We start from the raw sequence: 20846 nt of genomic DNA on the forward strand, positions 1-20846 counted from the left end.
TCACACAACTGCCAAGTAAAAACACTCGATAATAATTTCACCACCCAGAAAGTTGAAATAAATAATTAAATTTTTTTTTATGGAATTACTTACAGCAGAATTTGAAGGGAAAATTTTATAACAAAAATCTCCAACAAAAATTGCTCACATCTATACAACACCCATCAAATCATTATTTAAAAGGTTTTCATTTGTGTTTTCACTGATGAACTCCATAAAAGACTGGACCAATTTATTCATGACTTCTATGAAGTGTAAAATTGTCTGCTGATGAATGCAGAAGGCGCCTCAGGTAGAGAACAATAAAAATTGTAATTACAACAAATACATGACACACAGCAGCCAGAGGCACCTAAAGCTTAGTCATTACATACATCAGAACACTTGACATGTACCAGAAGATGAAACACAAAATTTACATTTTTAACTTATAATATCATCCTAATTGCCCATCACAAACCGTCCTCAAGGAAAATTGGGCATTTGAAATGGGAAACAATGCTTATTTTTCAATGAGACAAAGAAAGAAAATTTTTCAGGATTCTGAAAACAAAATTCCACATTTCTCAAGACCTTAAATAATTGTATCACTAATTGTGAAATTATATGGAAACAAATCCTGATTTCTTCACGTTACCTCATACTTTACTTCACTTTTCAATAGTCACTGACATATGTATCATACTGAGTATCAACACTGTTTTGTCAGCTTTAAACTCAACTCTTACTTAAATGATTCCTTCATACAAAACAAGTATCACGACTCTATATTGTCAGGTTTACACTTACCCCTTATTGAAATGAATCCTTAATGAAAAACAATCTAAAAAATAAAATGACCCAGAATGAAACCAATTTTGAATAGAGTGACGGTGGATTTTGGTAATCATAAAAATACAGAGAAATTCTTGAAAAATTTAAACCCCATGTGACACACTTCATACATGACCACCCTCCTCTGCCCAACACATTTCCTACATGGACATAACTGTAACACAACCTTTGGTCATCATCCAAGTGAAGGCAGTCGTGATACCAGCAACAAAAATCTCAAAAGAACAACACTGAGCATGAAATAACAACAAAAGTTTCAACAATGAACAGAGCATACCTCCATTAAAAGATGAATATAAAACAACACCACTCAATATGAAGTAGGAAAAACAAACTATTACGGACAAAATAATTGGAGTTTCCATGACCTGAAGTAGAAATAACTGAACTGCATGGACAATATCCTAAGGTCCACTCTTCAAATTAACTTATACATTACCACAAAGATCCAAAGGCAGTGATAGGCAGTAAAAGCCATTCAATACTATAATCACAAAAATATATTCACCTGTATGAGAAATAAGTATGGATAAACATCACCGGAACCCTAAAAGCGCATTCAAAGTATGCCTTGGAGTAGAACAAAACTAAATGTTAAGTCCGTACGTAGGAATGTGATTGAGTGATATTTTGAGAATTTCTTTGTGAACACAATCATGAATATATGTAATCATTGAGTAAAATATTCCATTTATTCCAAACTTCAAGAGCTTCTCTTAATTTAAAAGGAAAAGATTGTCACTTCATCATAAATCTGCCTTTGTGACCTTTCCATAAAATATAAAAATAAATACCAGCAGAAATAAATGGTGCCAACAATATAAGACTGAAATGAAGAGTGAACATGAAACATTTTAAAATTTATAGAAGACTTCAAATCTTCATGTACGGGACAAATAATGCTGAACAGACAGATTGTCCTCATGATATTAATAATTAGATATAGGGTTAATCAAAAATGAAAAAAATACTCCATGGCCAACAACATACTATGAATGAAATAACATTAACTACAAATAACATTACAGCAATATTTTTCAAAGACTTCGAGCAAAAGGAATTAATAAGAGCTTCTTTGAGAGTACATGCAAGTTCACTATGATCATGATGACAGGCCGAGATACACAGTCAACGAAACTAGGGGGATATACCAGAAAACAACGAAGGTTAAGACTAGATATTGGACTCAAGAAATCATTTACATACACTCATTTTTTGAAATAATAATATGCTGACAACATATGAGAGTCATACAGTCAAACATCCACACAGAACCTGCTGCTTAACTTTCATAATACAAGCTATAAATTGTTGGAAGTAGGCTCAGTTTGCTATTAATTCAAAAACAAAAGCAAAAAATTCAGAGGTCAATGCAAAAGGACAGTAATGAACAATGAATGTATGACACCTCACTCTTTACCACACACACCTCATATACTTCACTAAATGTTTAAAAAATAACATGCCAATATCTGAAAGGGGATATCAAGAAAGGGTTACCAAAAACCACCAATAAAAAAGGCATTCAACATCAACTAAATCAAAGTTGTCCCACCAAAGGTAACTGATGTGCATCTTTTCAAAAAGTGAAACAAATTAAAAATACAAATGCTTTCAATGAGGTGTCAAAGGCACTAAAGTAGTAACATAGCGAACCACCCACCATACTGTTTCCTCCATTTGTTTTCTCAGTCATACATGACAAAAAATCTACCCCCTTTTTTCACTTATCATAAATAAATACCATGGGGAATATTTCACAGCCAAAATCATTTCCATGCCTGCTTCAATGCTTTTCTTGCTGATAGCTTCCTAGTCAAATAAGATGCTACAGTCAATCCCAACAAAACTGCAGAAATTAGAAAATGGTCAAAATCTTCTTTGAGGAGATCAAAAGTTTTTGAAGGAGCCACTCTTGTGTAGAAGAGATCTGTAACAAAGAAGGGATTCCATTAACGTCTGAAACATGATACAAAGAAGCCTACAAAAACAACAAAACCACGAATAAAGTTATCCTGTTTTGAATACATAAATTACCAATCATTCCCTGTCAAAAAGGACAATCTACTCTGTGAAAAATCTCACCACAAAAGTTAACATTATGGAGTTCTACTTGTTACAAATGTTTGTGAAGGACATAGAACCCTATTATTTTCATGCGTCTTCCCTAATTGTAGCACATGCTACGATGATATCATTCATATGTTGGCATAGGGAATGTTTATGCCCAAGAGGAAACTTTTTCCATTATATACCTCTTTATCAGTGGCATTCATTATTATGACTATATCATCTGCATGTCAACACTAACAGAGATCTATCAGTAAATAATCATTTTTCCACATGTATGCTCATCTAAATCTTCCCTCGTGACCTCTAAACCTCTTCCCTGACTGAGTGACCTTAGTAACTTCCACTTTCTGTGACTGATTTAGGAATTTCTATTTGGCCTTTCTATGCAATTAGCTGCTCCCAATGATGCCTTTTTCACTATCTTACAGTCAGAACTTCAAAAAAATCTATAATAATATAATTAATGAGTAAAAACTAAACCAAGCAAGGAAAAGAGAGACTTCCAGAGTCCTAGAGAAAATTTGCAGCTCAAAATGCATGAAAAGTATGTATGTAGTTATGATATGGAGACACATGTGCCTGAAATATTCCAAAACAGCCCTGTATTCACAATGAAATGGATAGATTTAGAACTGAAGCCAGCAAAAAAAAAAACAAATATTAAGTCTTCTCAATACCTTCTAAAATCCATTTATGGCTTGGCATGAGTCTTCTCACATTGTAGTCAAAACATTATGCTTAGCACTCAACATATCTTAGAAAGTGGAATCGCATCCTCCCTAGTCAGCAATGCCACTAATGCCAAACCTCGCATCAGAGAACAACTAACGCTCTGAGCTGAGCCGGCGGATCATTTCTTCAAGATAACGGAGAGATCATTGAAAGAGACTTTAAGGAGGGGGTGCCTGGCCTCTGTCTAGCAGTCGAACCAAGGTAATTCCTGCACACCAAAGAAAAGAGCTGGGAGTGGAAAGAAGGTTTTGGTCAGACGAGGAATTAGCATTGCTGAAGAGCACAGCTACATCCATGCTGAATAGCAGGGTACCTATGTAAGAAAAAATGAGATTCTAAAGTTTTCCAGACCAAAACTACTCATGATTCCTCACCGGAATGCCTACATAGTGCATATACATGTCTGGAGTTCATTTTATTTTTATCCAATGGGTGTCAAATACCCAGTACTATAAATTACATATTGAAATCCTTACCCACATAAGTCCCATAAAACATTTTAAAGCTTGTCCAGAAATTGGATTAAACAACCCTCCTGACTTCTTTGAAAATCATTTCACATTCAACAGAAAGCCAGAATTTGATCAACAAACAATGGAGAGAAGGCAGTGAAAGCCATAGATACAAGATTTTGCTTGACAGTATGGCTATTTTCTCTCTATTAATAATTTTTCTGTACAATGACATGGATGCAGGTTATTCAGTTTTTCCACCATGATTTTTGCCTCCACAAGGAACAACCTACTCACCCTCAACACCTTCAGAAACCACAGAATGAAGTGATCTGGCCATGTTTTTCCCCTCCTCCACATCCCTTCTAACAGTGACAAAGCTAATCAATCAAATGGCATCTCAATTATTTATCATCAGCTTAGGATTTCCAAATATTTGATGAAATCCATTACAGTAGTGATAAAAAGGGCTTTCAAATATATGCTTACATGCTGTAGCCAAAGTTACACATAAATATGCCTTTTGCAGGGAAAAAATAACATCTCTTAGATACTTTGGCACTCAGATCTGAGAAGTATTCTCTTTTACTCACACAGGGGCTGACACTAGCGCACCTCATCATAAAAATCCCTTCACTGGCAGACACCCCATCAAGAGGCTTCAAAACCCCTTTTGCACTGGTGGGGAAGAATAACCCTCCCTCCCAGCTCAAATTTTTGATGTTCTCTGGGTAGGGGTGAGGCTCAACGGCATTGCCAATTAAGCATCAAGTCGGGACTTAAAAAACTTTTGCTCCCAACTGACAACTTCATTATGGCAGGGATTGCATAACTTTTTTCATTGACACCCAAACACTTTCAACAGTCATGTATAACAGAGATTTGAATATCAGAATAGCAATATTATCCATAAAGCTGATTACCACCTATAAATTGGCACGCCATTACTCATAAAATCAACTGAATCAAATCATAGAGAAGGGATGATATTTACCTAGACCATACACAAACACTAAACAGGTAGACTCCAGCCCACTTGGAGATGTATGTATTCCATTAACTTGCATCACAGTTTTGTTATAATTGATTATGGCATCCATTGGTATAGGAAGTTCTGGAATATACGGTATAACTCCTTCATCTCTCATTTCTGACATTGCCATGATTGGACGGCGTGGGTCAACAAACATCCAGGGCAGCTCCAGAATTCCTCCAGTTGACAATGCCACTGGAAAACAGTAGACATTACATAGAAGCATAACGTGAAACAGTGGTTACCATGGCCATTTCCAACACTGGTGATATTGAAGAAGACATTTCATTAAATGAACCATAGATCAGAAACACAAAAGCACAGAGTAGTAATTGCCCAAATGCTTGTTCCATGGAACTTATACAGCATGGGGATTCTGGATTACAGGCCACTGGGGAGTTTAAAGTTTGTGTACTCTATGATTCAATTACGAATTGGTGACAACTTAATTAAGTATATAGGTACTTATGGATTTTTAAAATTCATACGGCAAAAAATACCTAAAAAGGTAAAATCAAAGTTGCACCTAAATTCTTCAGCATGATACGTCAACAAAAGGTTAGTAGTATAAGGTTGATGCTAATTGGTCACAATACAGTTCTGTCAAAAGCAAAAAGGTTACCATGCAGATAGGGGGATGGTGTACAGATTGCAGTGCAAAAGGTCTACAGTAAATAGGTTGCATGCAAAAAAGTTGATAGGAGGCATTGCAGTATGGTCAACAACAAAATGAGATGCCATTTAAAATAAAAGCCAATAAAATGGCAAATTGTCGGCCTTGGTGGCGGCGGGGATAAGCCCTTGCCTACCATATCATAGGTCGCAGGTTCGAGTCCCACCTGGATAGGTTTCTCCTTCAAGGACATGGGTGCGTGTGATCATCGGCTGTTGATTGTGCTAACTATCTATGTAAAGGCCACATTGAGCTGTTTTAGGGTGTGATTGAAATAAATAAATAGATAATATTTTTTTTTGTATTTTTTTCTGAGCTAATGAAGTATCACTGAGGAAAGAAAAACTTTAAATTTTCTTTTAAATGTGGCATTTGTTTCAGCCAGAGAGCAACAATTTCACCCTGATGTTCTGCTGAATCTGCCCATCTGTTTGAGATCAAAAATAATTAGCACAAATAAGTGTGATGAGTGACAAAGAATGTTTCAATTCTTTGAATGAACTGCAGAAAGATAAGTGGAAAAGAAAATATTCAAAAAATCATTTTCCTGAAAACTAAAAGTGATCACAAAAAAATTCACTGGGATTTAAAACCTGATCAATCGTCAGGCATTGTGGCTACTTAGCTTATTTTCTTACTAAATTATTACCTTGATATTTGGCCAAATAACAGGTGCATTTTTGTGAGAACTAACCCCTATCACAAAAAAGCAAGTATCATTAAGAAATATTTAAAATGTAGCACAGAGCATGATGGGAAAATTACTTACCCCTGACAAACACCTAACACATTGCTGACAGTGTATTAAGTACATTTGACTACAGTTGTCACATAAACTTCACTATTTATGTATTGTAAACTTCAGTGCACAGCAACCTGTTTACCATCAACCTTCTCTCATCAATCTATACACTTATTATCTTGAATTGGTTCGAATTCCCTTAAGCATATACATATATATATATTTTCACATTTTCAAAATATATGAAAAAACTACACTAACACATGCTATTAAAACTTCCTCATGTGATATAATTTATAAAATTATCATGTAAAGTCACATAGTTTCATTTTCAAGTTCCAGCTGAAATTTAATAGATGCACCTTTCAAATGCCACAGAAGCTGAATGAAAATAGATTAACTCTATCCTATTGCTAATATGTGTGGTAAGTCAAATACTTAATTTTTGAAATATGGATACCCCATTCTTTTAACATGCTTTTTCACATTTTCAATTTTATGGGTGGAGTAATTCATATATACGGTATAAGCACATGTAAGAGAGACACCTTTTTTCCCAGAAACTGCAGCTGAAAATGGGGGTGCGTCTCTAACTCAAACTTCTTATCTTCCCCCCTCCCCTTCACCGGTCGCAAGTCCAAGGGGAACTGAGTGGCCATAGTTTTCAGTGTGAGTTAGTCATCTAAAACCCTAGGTCAAAAACAAGCGGCAGGCAGAGGAGTTTCTCCCTTTGTGACGTATTTTTAAAATGCTCCTGTTTGCTTTTCTTACTTGTAAGCATCACCTTGTCACATCGGTACCTCAGATGTGAACATGGAAAAGATCGCGTGTGGTATGTTGCTCCTTAGGACGTGCTAAATTTACTGCTACGTGCCACGAGTGGGCATACCGCGGTATTTATACTGCATATAGTAATCACTTATCAAACGTAAAGAAATGCGCAGTTTTGAAGGACAACACCTGGTTAATAGTCAACATCTATCTTGCCGAGTAATTTCCATTAAACTTAGGGCCTGATTTTTCAAAAATCATCTTCAGACGCTATTATAAGGGTTATTGCAATTGAAAAGCATATTGGTGTCAAAACCTGCTGTTTAAAAATTCGAACCAGTGTGTACATGGTTGGACTAAATGGTGGATAGAAGAAATCGGAAATGCTTATCAGTGAAGAACATTGAAGGAGAGGTCGAGGGGAAGGAGCATGCCCCCTCCATCTTTCAAGCAACGAGGCTACAAGCGAAGGAGCAAGGGAAGAACACGTCAGATGTTGCATGTGACGTTGTTGCCTTCAAAGCGAAAGGGCGAATGTGCAGCAATGTGATATACGCAGTTTGCGTTGCCTGAAGTTTCCAGTCCACCTCGTTTTATTTGAATGCGCTCATACTACGCATGTTTCTTCCGCAATGGTCCTGTTTGGACTATGTTGAATATTAGTAGCCTTGTTGTGACTAAATCTTTGGGTCCACAAATTAGAGTTAAAAAAAACTTAAATGCTGTCAGATTGCATCGCATTAGGTCTCATTCTTTTTTTAACCTTGTGTGTGTCATACAATCATACAATTGCTGAAAGCTATCGAGATATCTTTGAACTCAGTAGGTGACTCTCCTAGCATTTGGCCTCCAGAAACTGGGAGAATTGTACCTGGTAGACCAAAAATACTCAGTTGGTGAAATGGGGTAGGGATGAAACACGTTTCCATTGTTCCCGGGTAACTTAATATTTTCCTTTGAGGCAAGTGATTTATGGTCTGTGGGGTCTCGGAAAGGAAAAAAAAAATGGCAGAGGCATTGGCTGATGGTGTAGTTACGTGAAATCTACGACGTAGTTATTATCCTACGGTGCTGAGATTCTCCCGATTGTTGTTCTATCTCTTGGGAAGGTTCATGCTACGTGCCTGTCGTGTTTTGCCTTAAAATTTTCCATGTCTGCAATTCTATCCTACGAGAGCTTTTAAATAAAGTGCAACCTCGATAAAACGAGACCCCATGGTGCTCAAATAAATACTCGCTATAGCGAATGGACGCTTTACCGGAGGTGGAGCAAATAATAGCAAATATACCTATTGCGAACAGTTATACAGGAACACGAGTGGTGCGGCGACAGAGACATTTCTATCCAATAAACGTAAGCATAAATCCAGGCGAAAGACAATGTTTTTTTGCTTCACTAAATTTCCTTACTTAAAAAACCACTACCTATTCAAACAATTTATAAGCGCCGTCCTGAATAAAAATCATGCTAAGTCATTTGGCATTGGCATTGCTTTGTCAATCATTATGCCAATGCACAACCGACGAAGCCATTTTTCTATGTACTTAATTAGTGCATTATCGTGATCATTCTATTATTTTGGTATTTTCCTGTGAAAATTCAAAAAATCACAAATAAAACTGTATCGCGGTTATTTAATGCCTTAAATGCTTCCATTGGTGTACGTTTATTGTTCCTGCACGTTACGCGGCAGTTAAGTGAAATAAGGTATTGCATTTGTTTCTGCAGACGAAAACGGTGGAAGATTGTATAACGATCCTTCCTCGGAAGGCTTTTTCTATCATATAATGTTATGTCTTCATTATCTACGGTAAAAAGTTTGCTAAGCATGCAAAATGATGCGATTAAAATTGCAGTTGTTAAAAAAAGTTCCTTTTTGAGTGTTACGCTCGCGACGTATTTGAAATAATACACTTGAGTTTACCACGGCACTGCAATAAAAACAATTCGAATTAAAATTGGTAATATAAGAAAAGATATTAACGTGATATAATTTCACCTAAAAATATGAAACAGATTTTATGCTGATCTCAATTAAGTAAAACAAAAGCAAGATGCAATATAACTCATATGGGAAATATTTGCGTCAAAGAAACGGAAAGGCATACGCATGATAGACCCTAAGTCCAACAATACTTACAAGTATGAATTTATTGATTTTACATTCTCAATAATGACTGAGAAACATGAAAAAGGAATGCAGAATTTTTTTAAATTAAATAAACTAAAAGCGCAGCATCAGCTCTTCACATATGCCATCTGTGGCGGCGACGAATGCATACGGCATGGCGCCAAACTAAAGTCAGTTGTTCAGTGAGTTTTTCCAGTGGCCACCACGGGATACTCGGCCGCCCGGGTGACGGAAGAGAGCGCCAGTACCAGTACGACTGAGTACGACTCCGACCACAGACGCGAATAGTTCACCCTGGTGAATAGTACATTGTGATCCTGACAATTACTTGTGACCGCAACGGTGAATAAATACGTCCATCTGGACAATTCACGCTGAGTATCAATGTATCGTACATCCTACACCATCGCTAAGGCGCACTACCTACCCCTAGTAGCATTATTGCAAGAAATGCCTCGTACTGCAAGGGTTTTGTTTGGGAGTTGTAAAAGAGTTCCGTTTCCTCTATGCTATATCACGCGGGGAACACTTCTTAAGATACTTGGGATCGGAGTCCTTTCTTCCATGACTTCGGGTTCACACCGCAGGCATCACCAGCAATTATGATGGGAGACAACGCTTTGGTGCTTTGAATTAGTATAACCAACCTTCCGAACTCTTGAAGTTCTCGATTCGCAATGTATCCCTAACATACTCCGCTTTAGGCTTAGACATAGCCCCTTTCTCAGAAGTTCCCGCACATTGAAGTGGGCAAAACCACCCGAACAAAGATCTTTCTAACTCTCCATGGTATGCATTCCTTGGGCGCTTTTGTTTTTTTTTAATTGCAAAGAGCGAATAGGAAGAAATTGACTACGCCACTCTCATATTACTCTATTATTTTTATTTTCTTGCTTAGACGTGTTTGGTGTTTTTTTGGCCTTGGTGTCTGCCGTCAAATGCTTTCCCTTCACGCAACTCACCGACGTACGTGTATGCTGACGACTGCTTTCTGCCGCCCACGGAATAAAAGAACATCAAGCATTCGCGAACGTTAATGCCACTATATTTCCATCAAAGTGAACTACTTATTTATCGAACGACAGTTTACTACATGAATTTGTGACTGAGCACTCCATGTTAACTTCATTTCTAATAGATCGCAAGAAATTACAGAGATTAGGGACCCTTGGTGAAGGTTTTGCGGCGATGGAAACTCTCGCTATGACGAGCGCTAACACCAAAAGGGCCTCGTAAAAACGAATTTTTTACATGCTTATTATTGATGCCTAATTATGCCATGCTTATTGGTGCCTCAGCTACAGCTCGTAAAGCGGGGGTCTCGCAATAGCCCGTAATCGCTTTAACGAGGTTCCACGGTAAAATTGTTCGTGAGTAGGACAAGCAAGCGACGGCGTATGCGAAGAGAGGATCGGAACTCATTCTACTTCCTCTCATGGGACGTCGCATTCACAAAAGCATTGATTTAAAATTTCGAATTCAGATTCGATTTCTTCGACGAATTTGGATCCGGAGTATAAGGTGAAGTGCATTATCCGTGGATGTTTGGATCCGAGGCATCCGATCTGACCGTCCCTAGTCAACATTATAACGTTAAGACTGCAAGTGAATACCTACATAAATCCGAGTGCCATACATACCCTGTAAAAAATGCCGCGTAAATGTATTGAAAGAGGAAATTTTGATAACTGTCCAAAGTCCAGGCATACAACTGCAACACCGTGCGATAGGGTAAAAATGCCGCAAAATTTTTTTTTTAGCTTCAATGTTCAAAATACGGGTGGGTCTCATACACATGCGCTGCCCTTACACGTGCTTATACAGTATTCAATTAGTGACCTTTTAAGTTGTTAACCATGGGATATACAGTTCCTTTACTTGACTTTTCAGTTAATTTTACTAATTATTAACATACATTCAAGCATTACAGAACCTCCTCACAACTTTACATGTTAACCTTGAGACTTCACTTCAGATTAATATCAGTTCCTTCATTTGACACATTTCTGATGAATTCCAGGGACAACATATAAATGAGCACCTGACCTGGCACCACCATTTAAGCCATGGACCAAATAGCACCCAGAAACTTAAAAATATGAAATTACTTTCATAAGATCCATAAAAATCCTTAACACGTTCACTGCGGAGCACGTCGATCGACGTGGTCGTGATCTTCTGCCAGCGGCGGAACACGTCGATCGACGTGCTCAGTCATTTTCGTAAGATATGGCTTCTAATTGTATTATTTCTATACGTACCAACATGTCCTTTATTCTTCTTCTTTTTTATGGTCCAGGCATCATATATTCGGAGCCGTTTCAAGATGCCTTTCTTAGATTGAAAGTTATGTTTATCATTATCTTGAGTTACTTTTATCATTTTCCTATGGTCTCTTTTCAGATTAAATATAAGCATTATGCGAGGAACTTGGCGCTTCGCATATTTTCTTTACCCTAAAATCCGTAATAAACCTTATAAAGGAAATGTTATGCAATTTTTATTTATATTAACGAACATTTCATACCGTGTGGTATGCTGATACATAAATAATAAACATTGATGCTCTTAGAGACAACGGCACATCTTTTTTTGCCATCATTAGTATATAGTGGAGGTTTTTTCTCAGATGTAGTTGAGACAGCCTTGTTATGAGTGATAAGGAACCCATCGGTACACAATGAATACAAAGTGGAAACTTCGTTAGAAATAATTCTACCGTGATGAAGAAGCAATGTTGCCGAAAATATTTTCAGACCTGAAACGGAAAGATGAGTATATGGAGACTGGACGTCGGTATAAATTCGCTGTAATTGATATTTCTGGAACTGGATACCATTACGTCATAAAGGAAACATTTGATGATGTCACATTCTGTGTTGTAATCAGATAACTACACGACATATTCAACATTTTGCTACATTAGCTGTGCTGCTGACCTACTACTCGTTGAGCAACAACTCAGAAGCAATGTACTACCAAGTGACGGCACGGTTGAAAATTATCCTGAAGATATAACATTCGATAACGCAGAACAAACGTGAACGTGGAGGAGAGACGTTCTGATATCGGGGAGTGCAATTTTAGCTCCAGTACATTAGGTCAGTGGTATCCACAATGGGGAAAAGAAGACGTCAAGTAGAAATATCTCCTCAATGTCTAGGTAAGTTTTTTCCTATTTTAATAGTTTGCGTACAGCGCTAATTCTCAAAAGCGAATTTTCTATTTAGAGGAATCATCGAAACAAAAATTTAAAAAAATAAGGATTGCCAAAAACAAATTGTCATCCACTCCTGAAGTGCAATCAACTCCAGGTAATTATTGCTTTATTCCTTCGTCAGTTTAATTGAGATCGCTCGGAAACACTTAGCAAACGATTAGCTCTTTCACTCTTTGCATTAACGTTTTAGGCTCTGATCCGTCGTTGGATCCTGTTTCTATAAACAAAGAGTCTCCAGCTGGCCCTTCAAATGCCTCTTTATCAATACTTGGTAAGAAAATGAAACATTTTTCAAAAATTGATGACAAAGTATCTGCCTGCTAAAATTTGCACCTCCTGTGTAGTTTTTATTTATATAATATATTTTATTCTGTTAACGAATGTAGGTATGCCTTCAACCAATGCAATTTCGGTATACAGAGATAGAAATTTACCAGAAAAAGAAATTGAAGCGATCCTAGAAGATGATATTTCAGAGGACAAGGATGACAGCTTTCTTCTGAGTAGCGACGATATGGAGGATGATGGTAGCACCGAATCCGAAGACTGCGTGTATCCAGAGGATGATGACGCTTTCGAAGATTCATCCATAGGTATGTGTGATAGCTCCTCAAGTTCCCTAACCCATGGCTCAACTGTGACTTCGGGTTTGCCTATCCACGTGCGCCGCACTGACCGCACTTGGTCTATGGAAACACCCGCATTGCCGGAAATGACTTTCACTTGACAGAGAAATTTGAAAGTGAAACCAAATGGAGACACCCAATGGGATTTTTTTCGTCTGATTTTCACTGACCAAATAGTAGAAAAAATTTATTCAAGAAACAAATAATAACGCGGACCGTTTCTTGAAAGAGAGGCTATCTCCTTGCGCACGCATAGGATGCTGGAAACCTGTCACAAAGGATGAGTTTTACGTGTTTATGGGGCTACTACTGCACATTGGACTGATCCAAATATCCCAGATTCAGGATTAATGGCGGAAAGACAAGTTTTATAACATCCCTTTCTTTCCTTCACACGTCTCGGGACAGGTTTCAAATAATGTTAAGAGTATAAAATTTTGCACCTGCCGAAGGGACACAAAAACCACGTTTATGTGACCGCCTTCAGAAAATAGGGCCGCTGTTAAATCATTTTGATGACATAATGGATGATATATATTTCCCTTCCCGAGAATTGAGTATTGACGAGTCTATGATTTTATGGAGGGGGCGACTGTCTTTCAGGCAGTACATCAAAGGAAAAAAACATAAGTTTGGTGTAAAGCTATACATGCTGGCTGAACCCACTGGCCTAGTCACAAAAATTTTAGTTTACACTGGAGCCGGGGAGAACTCCGAGGGAGGACTTGGGCACGCGGGCTGTGTTGTTCATAAACTTTTGCAGGCATATGGAGGAGTAGGATACTGTGTATTTAAAGACAACTACTTCACCAGTGTGGACATTTTTGCAAGTTTAGCAGCATATAACATTTTGTGCACTGGCACGTTGAGGAGTAATCGGAAATGTAATCCCGCAGAAGTTACTGGGAAAAAAATAAAAAAAGGAGAAGTGGTGGAAATGTGGTCGGACGACGGGGTTTGTGTGTTAAATGGAAGGACAAAAGGGAGGTGGCAATGATTAGCACACAGCACTCAGGAAAGTTGGTGAATTGTGTCAGCAAAAGAAAAATTGAAAGGTGGGTTCCGGAAGCCGTGAGGGAATATAATAAATTCATGGGTGGAGTTGATAGGTTAGATCAACTCTTGTCCTACCACATAACCTCAAGAAAGACACTGCGTTGGTATAAAAAGGTTGCTCTCCATATTGTGCAAATGATGTTACTAAACAGCTTTAAGCTGTACAAAATTTATTCAAAGGGAGAGAAAATGAGTCTACAGAGTTTTAAACTCAGTATTATAGGAAAACTTGTCAGTTTTGGCCGGACTCAGGAAAACGTCATCGTTTCCCAAATAAATACCCAACCACTAGAGATGCACTTTCCCAAGTTCAACCCCATGACAACTAAAGGGGATAGAAGGAAACAAAAAACTGCCGGGTGTGTACAAAAAAAGGAAAACGCCGGCAAACCATATACCACTGCACTGATTGCTCAGATAATCCTCCTCTGTGCCAAGGAAAGTGCTTCAAAGTGTTTCACGGAAGGATGGATTAAATTACGTGCATCATGCTTGGAGGATATATTTGAGATTTGTTTGTTTATGTGAGTGTTTTTATCATATTCCTGTGTATTTACTGACGATCTCTTTTTTAATTGTCATAAAACCTGATAAACGATTTGTAAAAGTCCTTCTATTTTTATTATTTTATTTGCTAAGAATGTAAATTGTTAATCTTAATCCGAGATAAATACATATTATCCTAGAAATTAAACTTTTACCAATTTATTACTGTATTTTCAACACAGAGGAGTGCATGAATAGTATTATACCTCTACTCTTTTCCACCACTCTTCAAGAACCGTCGAGTGAATAACCATTCAAGTGGGGAATATAAAAGGTCTAAAGGTCTAAGATTGGTTTCCAAGGTAAGTATAATGAGACTAGGCATAAAAAGTACCTAATACCGGTATTTACCTCAAATATGTGCAGAAGACCAACATCAAAATGTATATTCCCCCAAGCTAAGGTGAACGTCCAAAAATGTTTTGTGTAAAAAATGTACGATAAAAAAGAACGTCAGATGGGATTCCGAGTTCAAACATTCAGTAAATGGTACGAGGCTAGTAATTCAATACAAATTAACTATCTAATTATTTAAATAATCCATATATAGCGGCTAAATAATATGTATTTAAGCATTAGTAAATTCACAACACTCTGTGATGCGGGTTGCATAACCACGGACCATCGTCAACGGCGGACCACGTCGATCGACGTGGAAAATAAATTATCTAATTTTACCGAAAAAAAATTGAAAATTTTAGTTTGGCGATACTGGCTGTTCATTACATCCAATTTCAAACCTGTTGGCGAGAAAAAAAATTTCCGCATTTTTGGATCATACGGCAACTGAATAGTCGCAGTCAAAGTGTTAAGCTCATTTTTCATGATAAAATACAATTTTATCTTCTCTGAAAATAAATATTCTGGGGAACCCCAATAAAAAAATCTTTCTCTTTGCAAAAGCTAGCTCATAAGGCAATAGAAACCTCCCATGAGATACACTAGGCTGATCACTTACAATTCTAAGAAGACTTAATTCTTATGTTTCCATAGTTTCATTTACCAACTTGTCCAAAATTTGGTTAAATCTTCTTTCACTCCATCTCACCAGCCATCAGCAACATTACTGTGACATAGGAGGTAATTGTAACTTCACTTCCACAATGACATATGTCTTGACTGTGCCAAAAAAAGGTCCACATAACTAAGTTCAATCACTCTCAATAAAATACCTTCCTACATAAAATAAACCAAATATGCTCACATTGTTAAATAAAACTTCAAAAAAATAAAATTGCATAAAAAGTTTTTCCAAGCTGAAAGATTCAGCAGCTACAAAAAGGAAGCTGTGAATATCAAAATGGTGTAAGTCCACCAGCAGCATTTTTGGGATCAAAAGTTTTCTGTAATAGTTACTTTGCTTTTATTTATTTCAGACTGGATATTAAGTATGACGGCACAATTATTAATGAGGAACAAAAAAGTCAAAGCAATGGCTTTAGTGGCTATGAAGATGTACAGTAAAAGTCGTTTGCCTTTAAACTGTTGCGTGGATATGTTTTAGAATTCACAGCTTTGAATGAGCAAATATCAAGGATTTTTCAGTGATAGAAATTAATTACCATGAGGGAGTTACTTCTACTCCTCCTTATCCTGCAAAGAGAGGATTAAGGCAGGATGATGGAATGAGGCAAATGCAAAGAAGCTTTCTTTCTCATTTGGTATAAGAGACTATGTATTGAAAACCATTTCAAAAGAAAGACCATCAGAAAAGTCACAACCGAACTGTGAAGTGACACTTAATCCTTATTTTCTAATGCATCAAAAATTGCAGTCCCAAAAAGGCAAATTGCTTTCCTGCAGCAAAAACTGATCTTTTTAAAGCTGGTTCCTCTGAGAGGAGCACACATCTACCAGCTTTTTTAATGTGAATTTCATCTTATGTGTTAGTTCTCACTGAGACTTAAGGGTGGCCTTCAATCCTCAATTTACTCAAGTGCATTGATACTACTATCAGGTAGGTAACATCAGTGGCCTGACTTAAATACTACCTTCTTGGCATTTAGGATCTACGTGATCTCGGTTTAATATTTAGAGGTTGTATACTACCTAGTTTATCCTTCCTACTGTAATTTAATTTGGTTTAATGCTTGCTCCTGTTCCTTGAACAAACTCCAATTATGTACCTTATTTCTTGCCATAACTTAATATTAAATTCCTTACCTCAGAAATTTGCACAAAGCACCACATCCTTTCTTCCCCTGTGACCTTCAACAACTCTCTTGTGATACTTCCAGGTATGAAGTCTATTTATAGCAGAGTAGATCCTTTCATACCTACTGACTTCTTCCTTTTTTTTCCTCTTTATGTTCTTCCTCAAATTATGTGCACTAACTTTCTACTTGATATTTGTGCATTTACTCTTGGCATATCAATGATTCCTGATATACTGTTTTCCAAAAATTAAAAAAAAATCTCTGGCCTTGCCATCATACTGTCTGGACTACTTCTCTGCACCCTCCATTAACAAAGCAGTCCTTAGAAACGCATTACAGCCTGGCTGCCGAGAGTTGTCTGATGACATTTAGACAGTTCTAATTAGGAGTAGGGGGAAAGGTTGCCAGGTAAGAAAGAGAAACGCCCACGCCACATTTAAACAAAAGGGTTCCGTGATGAAAGCAGCCAGAGGGGACGACGAGCGTGAATGACCCAAAGGAAGAATCCCCTGCTTTGGTGATTCGAAGAAAGGACTCGTTTTGGTGGCTGAGGCTTGTTTCAGTGCTTCATATGCATGTGACAACGTTGACTGACTAGGCGAGGGTGTGAGGTGCATTTGGGGGAGAGCAATTGGCTGCAAATCGTGCTGGTGCAAAGTTCTCCGCCCCTCATTTTGAAAATTCATTGGACAACTCTCACTGGCTGGACTGTAATTCCCTCTATCTCATCTCCATGTCACGGAATTCGTATCCCAAGCTCCCTATCTTACATACTACTTTTTCTTAGGTAAAGTTTTATAATGTCAGAGAGTAAATTTAATTCTTTTTAATCATTAATGTTGGTTTGTGGGACCTGATAACAAGCCTCTCTAATTATTACGGAGGCTTCCGCGGTGAGTTGATTGGTGATAGTTTTCCGGGTTTACACCGCTGATTCATGGTTCACGGTTGATTCATGTTTTGCGGACTATTTAAAAAAAAAACATGAATCAACGCGGTGTAAACCTGGAAAACTATCACCAAGCCTCTCTAATGTTTTGAAGACTTTTTAGAGAAATAAATAATTGATGTATAGCGCAGCCCATTAACTCAAATACATTCACAACATTTCTTTCATTTCACAAAAACATTGAGGCATTAAATTAAGTGGCAGCGTACTCAAGGCCAAAAAGTAAAATAAAAAGATTAAAAAACGCATATATTGCTTCCCGATAGCATGGCGTCCACAGCACCCATTTCAATCCGGCCTTGCAAATGTGCCTTCTAAGGCGTGAAATATTGACAATGCTACATTGAGGCCACTTTCTGACGATACGCCTTTTCGCCAGCAGTCATTCACATGAAATTCAGGCGGCTTTCAGGCAAGACAACTCTCTGCAATGCCATGTGCCGTGCCGTGAATGGCGGCCGGCAGAAAATCGTCTCGTGTGAAAGTGGCCTACGATTGAATCGTGTACATATACATATAGAATTCTTCCTGGTTATCCTGCAGAATGCAACTTTGCATTACAATTTTGCATTAGCTCACCGCCGCTCAGTTTATACACGGTGTCGCTGTACTGGCGTGTTGAGCAGTTTATTGTTGAGGTTATAACAACTGTGGCAGTAAAGTATGCGAATAAGTTGTCCATTAATGTAACAATTTAAGCTTCATCGCAGAATACAGAATATATTTTGAACTGACTCACAAGTTACAACAAATTAACAGAGAATGTCGTCAGATATTGGAGGAGTTTCATTATTGATCCTGATGCTATGCAGTACGTAAACTGTGCTCCAAGCATATTTCATGCCGGCCTTCAAAATCAACATTGACCACTACTGCTTTCAGTGAACGCCTGCTCAGTACTGCAGGCAATATTTCTACCAAAACAAGAATAAATAGGGTAAAAATGTAGCATTCTTTAAATCAAAACCTAGAGAAAGAACCAGTGGCTGCCTCATGTACAGGCCGTCCTCGACTTTCGTACACTCCACTTTCGTACAATTCGCACTTTCGTACGTTCAAAATTGACACCTTTTACTTGACTTCCGTATGCTAAATTCGGACTTTCGGATGTTGGTCTGTAATTTTTTTTAAATTCCTGTGATGTTTATTGCGCATCCCAACATTCAATTGTTTCAAATGGCAGTATATGCGAACAATACGAACGTATATAATGAAGGGAATTGCTGGTAGTTGACTCTAATCTAGGTGATTTATTTGGGAGAGAGACAGCCTGATATAGGCTCCTTTATCAAGAGAAGAAGAAAGCCTTCATTGAAGATATTTTTCAAAAGATGTTGACTAGACATCATCAAATAGCTTTCAATAAAACTAGTAAGATCTTGTGTTTTTTCGTTTGAGTGCTGTTTAATTCATGTACACCTTCAGCAACGATATTGCACGAAATATCACCCGAATTCCGTTTGTGTTTTGTCTTTTTTGAATAACATGCGAATATACGCGATCACGAATGTCACCTGCCAAATGTCGAATTTTGATGTAAAAATTAAAAGGTATCCAGAGTGCGGGTTCAACAACTACATTTTGTTTTGCTTCTTGATATGTCTTCTTATTTATAGTGGACGTAATAAGTGGAATGTCAACTTAAACGCCAAGAGGAAGTTTCACTCGATAGCCAACGGAGTTCTTGTTTTATAACTTTTATTTGCATTTTCTGTGTATTTTCGAAAGAAATTAGATGATTTGAGGAGTTTTATTAACATATTATTAACATTAAGTCCATTGAAATAAAATCCGTGAAAAAAACGGTTTTAGTGCGTATATTCCGCTCTTTTGGAACGTAACTCCTAATTAGTATGGAAGTCAATGGTTCGACTTTCGTACATTCGACTTTCGTACAAGTTTTCGGGAACGCATTGTGTACGAAAGTCGGGGACCGCCTGTAATGTGAAAAATTGGTCGATTATGTATTCTTTAACAACATGGTATTTAAACTTTTACTTGGCAAATAAAATTATGGAGACGATCTTAATTTTTTTTACAAAGCTTTCCTACCAATTTACCTCTTTAGTGAAATTATTTTCGTTCACTTCTTGTGGTTGTTCATTTAAATTTGCATTACTTTAGATAATAAATGTTCATTCTTGGATCTGAGAACTGAGAACTGATTGGGGGGAACAGGACCGGTACCGAGAACTGAAAAAATTTAAGAACCGACTCATCCTTACTTATGATTAATATGCTAAAGGGTTATTTCAACTACTCAAACATCTATTGTATAAATAAAATAGGTGATTAACTAGTACCATTTATAACATGCTGAACCAAACAGTCAATTAAGCTCTAAAGGCTGTTTTACACACGGCACATACTTGCACAATCTGACGTTTGTACAAAGGCGCAGTCAAAATTGCGTAGTGTAAAGCAGTGAATTGCTAGAACAACATGCAAGAATACACCGACGTGAGATGGCAAAATATCTCCTGTTCTAATTTCGTTCATGCATTCACGCAATTTCATGCCATAATATATATTAATACAGTTCTAGACTGCCCAATTTCGTGCCCTGTGTAAAAAGGCCTTAAGAGGTTAGGCTCCAGGAGGCAGGTCTATAACCAAATGCGGTTTTTGGCCCTACTCTCCCAGAATGGTTTTAATTTTGAAAGGAATTAAGGAATGGGAGACCCGCCATGATAGGCACAACAAATCCCCCAGAAGCAGGATGTGTTCAGGAGGGAGGGTAAGGCAAATTTGAGCAGTCATCTGAAGGCAGTGCTAAATACCACATGAAGACTGAATTTACTGTGCTTAGAGAAAATAAGGACATCCCATTAGAGGATTATTTCCAGTTTTC

General features: G+C 37.5%; 1 protein-coding gene and 1 long non-coding RNA gene across 3 annotated transcripts in view; one reads left to right on the forward strand and one right to left on the reverse strand.

The window, feature by feature from the left end:
* Positions 1-217: 217 nt before the first annotated feature.
* The window catches only part of LOC124170501 (ER membrane protein complex subunit 1), a 58110-nt gene continuing 37481 nt past the window's right edge, over positions 218-20846 (reverse strand). For both annotated transcript variants that reach the window (XM_046549264.1, XM_046549263.1), the window contains 2 exons: positions 5086-5319; positions 218-2764 (listed from right to left, as the gene is read on the reverse strand). In XM_046549264.1, the coding sequence (XP_046405220.1) occupies positions 2604-2764; positions 5086-5319 (395 nt within the window). In that variant the 3' untranslated portion in view covers positions 218-2603. The remainder of the gene's footprint in view (positions 2765-5085; positions 5320-20846) is intronic.
* Positions 11603-14954, forward strand: LOC124170502. The gene is made up of 2 exons (XR_006867480.1): positions 11603-12933; positions 13049-14954. It is a non-coding gene; the product is annotated as an uncharacterized LOC124170502 (long non-coding RNA).

The sequence above is a fragment of the Ischnura elegans genome, chromosome X (genome assembly GCF_921293095.1).
Source record: "Ischnura elegans chromosome X, ioIscEleg1.1, whole genome shotgun sequence".
Lineage (NCBI taxonomy): Eukaryota > Metazoa > Arthropoda > Insecta > Odonata > Coenagrionidae > Ischnura > Ischnura elegans.